The sequence below is a fragment of the Rana temporaria genome, chromosome 1 (assembly GCF_905171775.1).
Source record: "Rana temporaria chromosome 1, aRanTem1.1, whole genome shotgun sequence".
Taxonomy (NCBI): Eukaryota; Metazoa; Chordata; class Amphibia; order Anura; family Ranidae; genus Rana; species Rana temporaria.
Window position 1 is genome coordinate 73,341,769 of NC_053489.1, and position 13,099 is coordinate 73,354,867.

At 44.1% G+C, this 13,099-nt stretch overlaps 1 protein-coding gene across 1 annotated transcript in view; it reads left to right on the plus strand.

The window, feature by feature from the left end:
* The window catches only part of ITGA2 (integrin subunit alpha 2), a 232,354-nt gene that overhangs the window by 216,072 nt on the left and 3,183 nt on the right, over positions 1 to 13,099 (plus strand). The window contains exons 27-29 of the mRNA XM_040339318.1: positions 5,307 to 5,417; positions 9,645 to 9,734; positions 12,095 to 12,211. Coding sequence (XP_040195252.1) covers positions 5,307 to 5,417; positions 9,645 to 9,734; positions 12,095 to 12,211 — 318 coding nt within the window. The remainder of the gene's footprint in view (positions 1 to 5,306; positions 5,418 to 9,644; positions 9,735 to 12,094; positions 12,212 to 13,099) is intronic.

A 13,099-nucleotide genomic window follows, 5' to 3' on the forward strand; every position in this document is an offset into this window, starting at 1 on the left:
TCGTGGACATATCCCAGTGTGCATTGCTCCAAAGTACGCCGCAAGGACGTATTGGTTTCGACGTGAACGTAAATTACGTCCAGCCCCATTCACGGACGACTTACGCAAACGACGTAAAAATTTCAAAATTCGATGCGGGAACGACGTCCATACTTAACATTGGCTAGGCCAGCTATTTGTTCGACTAACTTTACACCGGAAAAAGCCTAACGTAAACGACGTAAAAAAATTCGCCGGGCGCACGTACGTTTCTGAATCGGCGTATCTAGCTCATTTGCATATTCTACGCCAAAATCAACGAAAGCGCCACCTAGCGGCCAGCATAAATATGCACCCTAAGATACAACGGCATAAGAGACTTACACCGCTTGTATCTTAGCCTAATTTAAGTGTATCTGGTTTCCAGATTACACTTAAATTTACGACGGCGTAGATTCAGAGTTACGACGGCGTATCTACTGATACGCCGGCGTAACTGTCTCTGAATCTAGCTATATGAGAGTAATTCTTACTAGCCCACCCTCTGACTTACTTAAGCCTCATACACACGCACGGACTTCCATCTGACTTTTCCGTGGATTTTTGTCCAAAGGGCATTGGCCGTGAACTTGGTATGCATACACACGGCAGGACTTTTTCAGCCAACTTTTACCAAATCACTTGGTTTTTCAGCTCTTTACCGCCACCCTATGGGCAACTTCTGCTATTGTTGTCTGATCTTTAGCATTGGTTTGTACTTTGGACTTTAGTGCGATGGACTTGTGTACACACGATCGGATTAGCCGATGTAGGACAATTGTTGCCGGAAAGTTTGTCTGTTCTCACAGCGAACATTTGTCTGATGAAAAAGCGAAAAAGTTTGTCTGATGGAGCATACACACGGTCGGATTGTCCGATAAAACAGGTCCGTCGGACATTTGTTGTCAACAAGTCAGATACACAGGGTTGATGGCATCGAGAGGTAACAGTGTTTGGGCATGATAATTAGCCACTGGGCCGCAAGATGCGCATCCTGGGAGAAGGTCACATGCTCACCCATACCTGGAACCTCTGGGTATTTTTGGAGCAGCATTCTGATAGAATAACAATGCCGTGGCTGAGCATGGAAAAGGTATAAGTGAGATGGGAGTGATGGTGAGTATAAGTGGGCTGGAAGTGATCTAGCAAAAGATCACACTCAGGACAAAGTGGCAGATTCTTGTTAAGGGCTCATGCACCCAGGAGCAGAGATCTGTACACCTTTAAGAATGAGTGTATTTTTGCACCCACCAGTCATAAGTGTCAATGACAATCAATGACAGGCTGACAGATCCTGTGGCTGTATACCTGTAACCACACATCTGAGCAGTTACTTGTACATAGGGATTGTTGAATGGCTCTGTCATGATCACAGGAAGTGAGAGGAAATCTATCCCTAGGAAGAAAAATTCACACCTGTAAGAGTTGTTATGGGGAAAAAGGTGTCTGAAATCTTCTGAACAGGGGCACAGACAGCAAAAAAAAGCTTTACTGGGGTGCTAACCCTTCCCTATGCTATCCAAAAAGCTTAAAAATAGTTTTTTTTTGTTTTTTTTTTTGGCTGGCGTTACACTTAAAAAATTTACCTGTTCCGACTTACAAACAGATTCAACTTAAAGCGGTGGTTCACCCTCAATAACAACATTCTAGCATTAAATTAAGCATAGTAGCGCAAGCTACAGTATGCCTTTATTTATTTATTTTGGCCTGTACTCACTGTTTAATCCTATAGTGAAGATTCAGACTCCCCGCGGGGAATGGGCCTTCCTATCTAGAGGGAAGATGATTGACGGCCGGCTATGGCGAGTTACGCTCCCCGAAGATAGCCGGAGTAGGTCTCGGCTCTTCACGGCGCTATACGGCGCCTGCGCACAGACTATGCGCAGGCGCCGTGAAGAGCCAAGTCCTATTTCGGCTATTTCCGGAGAAGCGCGACGCGCCATAGCCGGCCGTCAATCATCTTCCCTCTGGATAGGAACGCCCATTCCCCGCGGGGAGTCTGAATCTTCACTATAGTATTAAACAGTGAGTACGGGGCAAAAAAAATAAAATAAAGGCATAATGTAGCTCGCGCTACTATGCTTAATTTAATGCTAGAATTTTTTTTTTTTTATAGGGTGAACCCCCTCTTTAAGAACAAACCTACAGACCCTATCTTGTTTGTAACCCAGGGACTGCCTGTATAAGCAAACCAAACACTCTATCCCTTGCTTGTGATAGAGACAGTTACCTGCATTGTTCCTGTTCAAGCCTCCCATTTGTCTACCTTGCTTTGCTGTTGGACTTCCCTGTGTATGACCTAGATCGGATATTCGACTATTCCCTGCCTTGTTATCTGGACCATCTTAGAACCATGCTATCTGGCTGCTAAACTGCAAGTAGTCTGTTGTTTGCTCTGTTTGTATGTGCCCTAGTGTGTTGGCCAGGCACTATAGCATTGTGTATAAGTCCTGGGGGGCAACCAAGTACCAGTAGGCCTGCTTGTCTTAAGGGAAAGGGGGCTGCTATAGGTGAAGCACACAGTAGCTAGCTAGAGTGTATGACCACCTGCATTGAGGTAGACTTGACATTTGTGACACTGTCTATGTCCAGGGAAGCAAATTTATCCCTTTACGCATTGAACTGCTTCGATGTTACAGGCATACAGTATCGGCATCTGTAAGCCTTTTATTGATTTGTACAGGCTTCTGACCACGACTGTATGCAAACACTGGTGACATACCGGCTTCTTGAGGATGTATGGCCTTCTGCGCTTGTGTGCATGCACACTAAAGGAAACTTTACCAAAGAAAAATAAAGAGGAGCAATTGCTGATTTCTCAATTTGCAAATACCAGTTGCCTGCTGATTCTATGGCTTCCTTACTTTAAGTCACTAACCCAGAACATGTGTGCAGATCAGGACTTCGGATGTTGACTTTCCTGTTCTGCTTTTGTGATTCTGATTACACTACATTACACTGACCACTGCAACACACACTACACTGACCACTGCAACACACACTACACTGACCACTGCAACACACACTACACTGACCACTGCAACACACACTACACTGACCACTGCAACACACACTACACTGACCACTGCAACACACACTACACTGACCACTGCAACACACACTACACTGACCACTGTAGAAGTAGAAGCATGCATATGTACTCAGTACTTGGTTTGGGCCCCTTTTGCAGCAATTACTGCCTCAATGCAGCGTGGCATGTAAGCTATAAGCCGGTGGCACTGCTGAGGTGTTATGGAAGACCAGGATGCTTCAATAGCGGCCTTCAGCTCGTCTGCATTGTTCGGTCTCATGTCTCTCATCTTTCTCTTGGCAATGCCCCATAGATTCTCTATGAGGTTCAGGTCAGGCGAGTTTGCTGGCTAATCAAGCACAGTAATCCCACCGTCATTGAACCAGGTTTTGGTGCTTTTGGCAGTGTGGGGGAGGTGCCAAGTCCTGCTGGAAAATGAAGTCAGCATCCCATAGAGCTCATCTGCGGAAGGAAGCATGAAGTGCTCCAAAATCTCCTGGTAGACGGCTGCGTTGACCCCGGACTTTACGAAGAAAAGTGGACCAACCTCAGCAGATGACATGGCTCCCCAAATAAACACAGACTGTGGAAACTTCACTCTGGACTTCAAGCATCTTGCAGCGTGTGCCTCTCCATTCTTTCTCCATACTCTGGGTCCTTGGTTTCAAAATGAGATGTAAAATTTACTCTCATCAGAAAAGGGGACTTTGGACCACTGAGCAACAGACCAGCTCTGTTTTTCTTTAGCCCAGGTAAGACGCTTCTGACGTTGTTTGTTGTTCAAGAGTGGCTTGACAAGAGGAATACAACATTTGAAGCCCATGTCCAGGATCCGTCTGTGTGTGGTGGCTCTTGATACACTGACTCCAGCCTCAGTCCACTCCCTGTGAAAGTCCCCAACACTTTAGAATGGCCCTTTCCTGACAATCCTCTCCAGGCTGCGGTCATCCCTGTTGCTTGTGATCCTTTTTCTTCCACACTTTTCCCTTCGACATCATTTTCTATTAATGTGCTTTGATACAGCACTTTGGGAACATCCAACTTCTTTTGCAATTACCTTTTGAGGCTTTCCCTCCTTATGGAGGGTGTCAATGATGGTTTTCTGCACAACTGTCAGGTCAGAAGTCTTTCCCATGATTGTGATTCCTACTGGACCAGACTGAGAGACCATTTAAAGGCTCAGGAACCCTTTGCAGGTATTATGGTTTAATTAGCTGATTAGAGTGGGACACATTGGGCTAGATTCAGGTAGGGGGACGTATAATTGTGCGGGCGTAGCGTATGTTATTTACGTTACGCCGCCGCAACTTACAGGAGCAAGTGCAGTATTCACAAAGCACTTGCTCCGTAAGTTGCGACGGCGTAGCGTAAATGGGGCCGGCGTAAACGCGCATAATTTAAATGTGGAAGGGGGCGTGTTTTCTGTAAATCTATGATGACCTGATGTGATTGACGTTTTGTACGAACGGCGCATGCGGCGTCCTTGTACATATCCCAGTGTGCATTGCTCCCAAGTGTGCCGCAACGACGTATTGGTTTCGACGTGAACGTAAATGACGTCCAGCCCTATTCGCGAACGACTTACGCAAACGACGTAAAAAATTAAAAAATCGAAGCGGGAACGACGTCCATACTTAACATTGCGTGCACCTCATAGAAGCAGGAGCAACGTTACGCCGACAAAGCCTTACGCAAACGACGTAAAAAACTACCGCCGGGCGCACATACGTTTGTAAATTGGCGTATCTAGGTAATTTGCATACTCTACGCCGAAAACGACGAAAGCGCCACCTAGCTGCCAGCGTGAGAATGCACCCTAAGATATGACGGCGTAAGAGACTTACGCCAGTCCGATCTTAGGCTAATGTCAGCGTATCTTGCTTTCTGAATACAGAAAGAAGATACCCCGGCGCAGCTTTGAATTTACGCGACGTATCTATGGATACGCCGGCGTAAATCAATGCTGAATCTAGCCCTTTGAGCCTAGAATATTGCACCTTTTCACAATATTCAAATTTTCTGAGATTGTGGATTTGGGGTTTTCATGAGCTGTAAGCCATAATCATCACAATTATGACAAATCACGGCTTGAACTATCTTGCTTTGTATTTAATGAGTCTATCTCATATATTAGTTTAACCTTTTAAGTTACATTAGTGAAATAAATGAACTTTTGCACGGTTTTCTAATTTTTCGAGTTTCACCTATATGCATCTCATGGAATGTTTTTAACCATGGTTCTCTCTCTTTTTTTAAGAGCTGTGAAAACTCAAAGTGTACCACATTTAAGTGTGTGATTAAAGACCTGCAAATCGGAGATTACTTTGTGAATGTATCTACCAGAATATGGAATGGGACCTTTGCAGCTGTAAGTATTGTTTTTTTTTTTTTTTCAGAAGAAATTTATTTGTATGCATTCTACACAGTGGTGGGAATGGTCAGCAAAGGGCCCCTGTATGAGAATTGTTTTTTGGCTCTCCACAATAACTTAGGGGGGATGATTTGGGCATCATGAAGATAGCTTCCTAATTCTTACCTGACAGTGACAGGTGTCCAGGTGTACATGAAAGTGGAGGGGGTTCCTGACACCCATCCAATTCACATTTCATGGAAATAGGCCCCTTAATCAGAATATAGAGGATTGGTGTATCAATGATTTACCGTATATGGTGTTTCTGTCCCTAGTCTATATGTAGACATTTATGTCCATCTAGTTCTTGGACAGATCAGTACAGCTATGTCTGACAGTGAGAGACTGTTTTTTTTTTTTTTTCTTCTGCAGTTGAAGTAGATGTAAACCCAATTGCTAAAATGTAATAGAGCTCTTAATTTCAATAGTTATTTGTAATAATTAAAAATCTGCAGGTTTCAATAAATTAGCATGTGGTGGTCGCGCTATGAAGGACCATATTTTCTGTTATAGGGTGACAAAACCTAATCTACATGCGGGGGACCGGACGCGTGGATTCCAGTGCTTTCTTTTTTTTAAGCATGTGATAAGAGCCAGAGGCTCTAATAGGCTTCATAAAAGTGTGGGCTTGGGGCACAGAGCACTGCGCCTCGAGCACACCCACTTGTGTGACAATAGCAAATGATTATTCGCTATTGTCACACTGATTCTCCTCCAGGCCAATCAGGAAGTGGGTCATGAGACCTGTCATCCGATTGGCCAAAAGCAGAGGCGATCTCATTGTCCGCCTAGAAGGAGGAGGAGGGAGGAGACGCTTGCGTGATGCAGGGGAGGAGGAGCCGCTGCAACATAAATGGGGATGGCAGGAGGTGACCTGGCGATCTACCGGGGGGGGGTGCATGTACACAAAAGTTAAAATGGCTTTCGCAATCTAATGTTCATTCGGTTAAGGTTTTTATGTACCTCGATCTTGTTCCTCCCCCAGCCTGTGATTGGACACTGAACTGAGAAGCAGAAGACCGATCAGTTCATCTCTCATTCCCTCACCTCCTATGAGCATGACCCCTGTTAAAAAAGTTGGGTTTCCAAAATAGTTAAAAATTATACTCAACTAGGTGGATAGAGCATTGATCCGATGCTGCACCTGTCTCCTGCTGCCTCTACACCAGTGTTTCTCAACTCCAGTCCTCAAGGCACCCCAACAGGTCATGTTTTCAGGCTTTCCATTATTTTGCACAGGTGATTTGATCATTTTCACAGCCTTAGTAATTACCACAGCGGTTTCATTGGAGGGAAATCCTGAAAACATGACCTGTTGGGGTGCCTTGAGGACTGGAGTTGAGAAACCCTGCTCTACACTGAGAACTGAGAGATCAAAGACCGTGATAGCTCAGTTCTCTCCTCCGCTCTGAGCAGAGAGTGGTGTCTGTCAGTCACCGGCTTTCTGCTCTGCCTCTCTAGCACTCACTGGAGCTCCAGGCTTTGCTTGCTGAGAGGCTGAGCCAGCTGTGGGTCCACATGCCTGGGTGGATTTCAACTGTAAAGTTGGGATCGATTCAGCGCCTGAACCGGCGGAGTGACATCAGCCGACAGTGAACTTTAGCCAGCTGTCAGCTGAAAACAGGTCACAGTAGTGGAGAAATGAACTGCACTCCTATGTTCCATAGGAGAAGTAGGGCCAAAAAAGCTTTGGCCCCACGTCTCCTTTAACACATGAGCACTGTAGCTCCATGTGCTGGTTCTCCCTCTCCCAGTACAGTGGATTACAAGCAGCTGATACACTGTTTGCATTAAAAAAAATATATAGAATGATGTATTATTGAATACAAAGCTGAATTATTGTGTGTCTTTTATATCTGCCTGACGTTTAGTTCTAAAGAACCTGTGCGTCATAGTTCTTAAGTAATAATCCAGTCTGTTATGCACCAGGAATTGGAATCCAAAGTATCCAACTTTAGCATGCTGGCAATAGGGAACAAAAGTGGAATACGCTAAATCTGCAGCTTATGTGAAATGAGCCATAAGACAATTACCCAAATCTGCTAAATTACAGGTTATTTAAAAAGCGTAAAATAATACTTGGAAAATATCTGGTAATATGAGAAGAAATTACACTCACACTACCCAGTAGCTATCAAAGATGTATAATGGCAAACATATTACCTGGAATGGTTTTTATGGAGTGGATTTGGAAAATATGTTCAGTTGTCATCGTCATTATCAGTATGGAAAGAGGTCACAGGGACAGTAGAGCAACCCAAATTTCCTTTTGATCAGTCATAAAGTCAAGCATTTCTAAAGTGCCTTAACCACTTTAGCCCCGCTAGAATTGACTGCTCAATGACCGGGCCATTTTTTGCGATTCGGCACTGCGTTGCTTTAACTGACAATTGCGCGGACGTGCGACGCTGTACCCAAACAAAATTGATGTCCTTTTTCTCCCACAAATAGAGCTTTCTTTTGGTGGTATTTGATCATCTCTGCGATTTTTTATTTTTTGCGCTTAAACAAAAAAAAAGAGCGACAATTTTGAAAAAAAACAATACTTTGTAATTTTTGCTATAATAAATATCCCCATTAAAAAAAAAAAAGATTTTTATTGCTACACTTAGAGGCTCCTCTCTTCTTTTTTATACTCAGTTGTGACATGATGCTACTCTTATATCAAGACATTGCTTGTATATCAAGGCAAAATGTATTAAAACATTTTGCTTGTCTTGCAAAATGCTCTCAAAGCAAGTTACGCTCAAACCAAGGTTTTACTGTGTGTATATATATATATATATATATAATCAGTTAAAGTGAACCTGTGAAGATAGAGACATGGGAGCTGCCTTTTCTGATTTTTTTTTTAAATGCAGGCTCCAGTGCTGTCACCCAGAACCTAGTTTCATTGCCAGCTTACTAACCAGAGGATAAGTGGTTGGCACATCATCTAGCATCACTAAGGTTGTTGGTTTGAATCCCAACCAAGGCACTATCTGCCTGGTCCTGGAGTTTGCATGTTCTCCCTGTGTCTGCGTGGGTTTCCTCCCACACTCCAATGACGTGCTGGTAGCTAAACTGGTCCTAGTATGTCTATGTATGAATATGAGTTAGAGACCTTAGGGCCAGATTCACAGAAGAAGTACGCCGGAGTATATACTGATACTCCGGCGTACTTTCAAATTTGCTGCGTCGTATCTTTAGTTTGAAACCTCAAACCAAAATACGACGGCTTCTGGCTTCGATCCGACAGGCGTACGGCTTCGTACGCCTTCGGATCGTAGGTGCAATACTTTGGCGCCCGCTGGGTGGAGTTTGCGTCGTTTTCCGCGTCCGGTATGCTAATTAGCTTTTTCCGGCGATTCACAAAGGTACGCGCGGCCGTCGCATTCTCTTACGTCGTCGCTAGTCAGCTTTTCCCGGCGTATAGTTAAAGCTGCTATTTTGTGGCCTAAAGTTAGACTTGCCATGTTAAAGTATGGCTGTCGTTCCCGCGTAGAATTTAAATTTTTTTTTTTTTGCGTAAGTCGTCCGTGAATAGGAAAGGACGTAACTCACGTCTACGTTCAAAAAATGACGTTGGTGCGACGTCATTTCGCGCAAAGCACAGCGGAAAATTTCTAAACGGAGCATGTGCAGTAGGTTCGGCGCGGGAACGCGCCTAATTTAAATGATCCACGCCCCATTTGAATTAGGCGTGCTTGCGCAGGAGGGATTTACGCTACGCCGCCGCAACTTTACAGGCAATTGCTTTGTGAATCAAGCACTTGCCCGTAAAACTTGCGGCGGTGTAACGTAAATGCGATACGTTACGCCGCTGCAGATGTCTCTGAATCTGGCCCTTAGATTGTAAGCTCCTTGAAGGACTGATGGGAATGTAAAATATATTTGTATATATGTAAAATGCTGTGTAAATTGACAGCTACCTACAGATACCTACAATAATAATGACACTACAATAATACAATAATAATACAATACAATAATAATGACAGATACCTACAATAATAATAATAATAATAATAATAATAATACTTAATATATGTAAAAGCGTATTTGGCACATTATTTGGCACATTAAAATCCTATTGAAGACAATTTTATTGGCTGCCCAAATGAGTATTTAACAGTATGAAGAGCTTTTTATAGGTAGATCACCATGTAACTGTGAATATGTGTTTTTTCCCCCATGTATTTTCAGTCATCGTTCCAAGCACTGGAGTTGGTAACCAGAGCAAAACTTGAAACTTCCAACCCTGAGTTATTTCTTGTCAGCAACGATGAATTACTGGTAAGAACCTTAAAATGGCAAACACCCTAAAATGATGACCAACAGTCAAACAATATTAAAATATGCATCTGACATCAATAAATCAAATGTTTTTTTTTATAAACGCAGAAGAAATGTGTTCAGGAGTTATAGGGAACCATTAACTCATTATAGCTGAGCTGATGAAATTTCTAGCCCCCCCTTACACCGATCCAGTGTGCTGTCAATGTAATGGGCTGCCAATATACCAACACACATCAAAGACAGGATTTCTTTTTTCTATGCAGAATATCCCAATGAACAAATGGTTGTCATCTTTGCATTGTGGTGTGCTGAAACCCACGTGTGTTGAGATGCACTGGCAAGGTGATCGGGTGCCATTTCCAGGAGAGAGGGGCGGGTTCATAAGAGTGGGTGTGGGCAGGGGGTGGGGAAGGGTAAGAGGAGAGTTGGATGGGGTGATACCCAGGTTATAGATGGCAGCATGTCGTAGGTTTTTTATTGTCACAGTTCCAGTAATCTGCAATTAAAGGGCCAGATTCACATAGCCCGGGCGCAGCGTAACGTAACTGGTTTAAGTTACACCGCCGCAATTTTTCCAAGTTAGTGCCCGATCCACAAAGCACTTACCTGGAAATTTGCGGCGGTGTATCCTAAACCCGTCCGGCGCAAGGCGTGCCTAATCGAATGGGGCGAGTCCCATTTAAATTAGGCGCGCTCCCGCGCCCGGACGTACTGCGCATGCTCCCGTCGCAAATTTCCCGACGTGCTTTGCGCGAAGTTACAACGCGCCGACGTTTTGTGAATCGCGACGGGTAAAAAAGACTTGCGCCGGGAAAAAAATATATATTTAAAAAAAAATTGAAAGCGACGCGGGAAAGACAGGTATACTTTTACATGGTGTACTAAGTTTACACTTTGTAAAAGCAGCCTTATCTTTGCAACGGCAAACTAACACTTGCGGCGACGTAACGACGGGAAAACATTTTGTGGATCGCCCTAACTGCTAATTTGCATACCCGACGCTGGTTTACGACGCAAAATCCCCCCAGCGGCGGCCGCGGTACTGCATCCTAAGATCCGACAGTGTAAAACTATTACACCTGTCGGATCTTAGGGATATCTATGCGTAACTGATTCTATGAATCAGTCGCATAGATAGAAACAGGGATACGACGGCGTATCAGTAGATACGCCGTCGTATCCCTTTTGTTAATCTGGCCCAAAGTTTCTCTGCAGAAATGTTGTAATCCAGGGGTCCCAGACTCGTAATTTGAGTATAGTGTTCTGTAGTCGGGCTGTCAGTTATTCATTGATCAGGGTCCAATGTCCTCTAGTTTTAACCTCTGAGGTGGGGATGTGTAGTGACAGCCAGGCTTTTGATAACTGATAAATGAGATCCCACTTCTCACTGTCATCCAATTATATTTAAAGTGTTACTAAACCCACAACAGTAAAATTGTGGAGCCTAAGGGGTTAATCATCTGCATTGTGTAAAAAGGCTGTTGGGTCCTGTCTTCTCCAATCCTCCCCTTCTCCCATTGTCCCCAATCCATCTCCTCATAACATGGAGCCTTTAGAGTCACTCTGCACATGCTCATTTTGGTGTGATTTAGAGTTTTTTTTTTCTTGGGAGGGTGTATGTGATCAGCACTATCCAGACAGGGTTCCTGTAGCCTTATAGGACAATCATGGGAGAATGAAAACTCCTCCTACAACCTTTATCCAGACACTGATAGAAATCACAAGACTGTTATATACTTCTGATGACAAAAGGTATTTAGCAGTTTAGATTTACTAAAATAATTTCATTTTCATGTTCTGTGTACTGTGAAAGACCAGATATAGTGAATGCAGGGTCCTGGGTTTATTAACACTTTTAGAGCCCATTCACACCTCCGCGACAAAACGCTCGACGCCGGACGCTCGTGCCGCTGGAGGGGAGAATTCCCATTGCTGTCTATGAAGATGGTTCACATCTCATAGACGCCGTATGCCTGTCGACTGAAAAAAAGTCCCAGGCCCTTTTTTTCAGGCGGCATTGGCGTTCGGCCATACAAAGCAATGGGAAGGCTTTGTTAAAAAAAAAAAAAGTTACACACTTGCGGCAAAATACGCGGCGTACGCGGCGTATCTTGTCGCGAAGGTGTGAATGCAGCCTAAGAAAACAAATACTTTTTTTCTTGCAAGTAATTGGATATTCTTTCCGAGGCAAATTGCACCACAATCACAAATTTCTTGGAAAGATTCCTATGCAAAGTGAAAAGGTTATTTGCCTTTTGTAAATCATTTGCCTTTTGTAAATCAACCCCAAAGTGTCATTAGGTAATTTTTTTGATGACTTGAGACCTGTGGCGCTTCAATTTTTATTTCTCTTGCAGATTCCACTCACAATAATAAAGCCTGGTGAGAAGTCTGAGGTTCCTATCGGAGTGGTGATTGGAAGTGCATTAGCTGGATTGCTCTTACTTGCTGCATTAGTGGCTGCTCTGTGGAAGGTATTTTATGTTACGCATTGTCTTCAAAGCTATCAAGCCCTGCCCCTTATACGGTTAACCTCTTCCTACCACTTCCTGACCATTTAAGAGGTTCTAAATGTCGGGAGGTGGAGGCGGGTGTCCTGATCATGTGACCACTGTGATTAGCATGCTAAATTTTAATTGTTGGGCCCTTGGGTGGCAATCAAGACCCTTAGTAAGAACAATGCCCTGCTATCACTAACCAACACTATACCTTGAGATCTGCTTTGGCTGTAAGTGAGCTCCACGGGCCCTTCAGCCTCCAGTTTTTGCAGCAGAGCTCTGTTATACTGAAGAAGCTACCCGGTGTACCCCCTTGTGCACCAGCCAAACCTCCTTTTTTTTCCCGTGGCGGAACGCAGCATAGGACATCTGTGCGGTTTCCATCAATCCTCACCCACCAAGGGTGTGGGTGGACTGCAGACCCTACCTCTGGAGGTGCGGTGCGATCACAGCATACATTTTTCAAAAAATCACCATTGGTTTGTTCTCATTGCTCCTGAGGAAGCGGCCCTGATCCGCGAAACATGTAGAGCAACTCTTGAGCAACTCCCACAATTGTCAAGATCTTGACGGTGTCGACCCAGGCAATACCAACATTAATCGTCACGCCTCATGGCGACAACATTAACAGCGTTATAAGCCTATACCTGTGGTTTCGTCACCTGGTCTTATACTTAGACAATTCTGTTTTTATCTATCCTTGTGTTTAGCATGTTTCCACCAAGGGTGTGGGTGGACTGCAGACCCTACCTCTGGAGGTGCGGTGCGATCACAGCATACATTTTTCAAAAAATCACCATTGGTTTGTTCTCATTGCTCCTGAGGAAGCGGCCCTGATCCGCGAAACATGTAGAGCAACTCTTG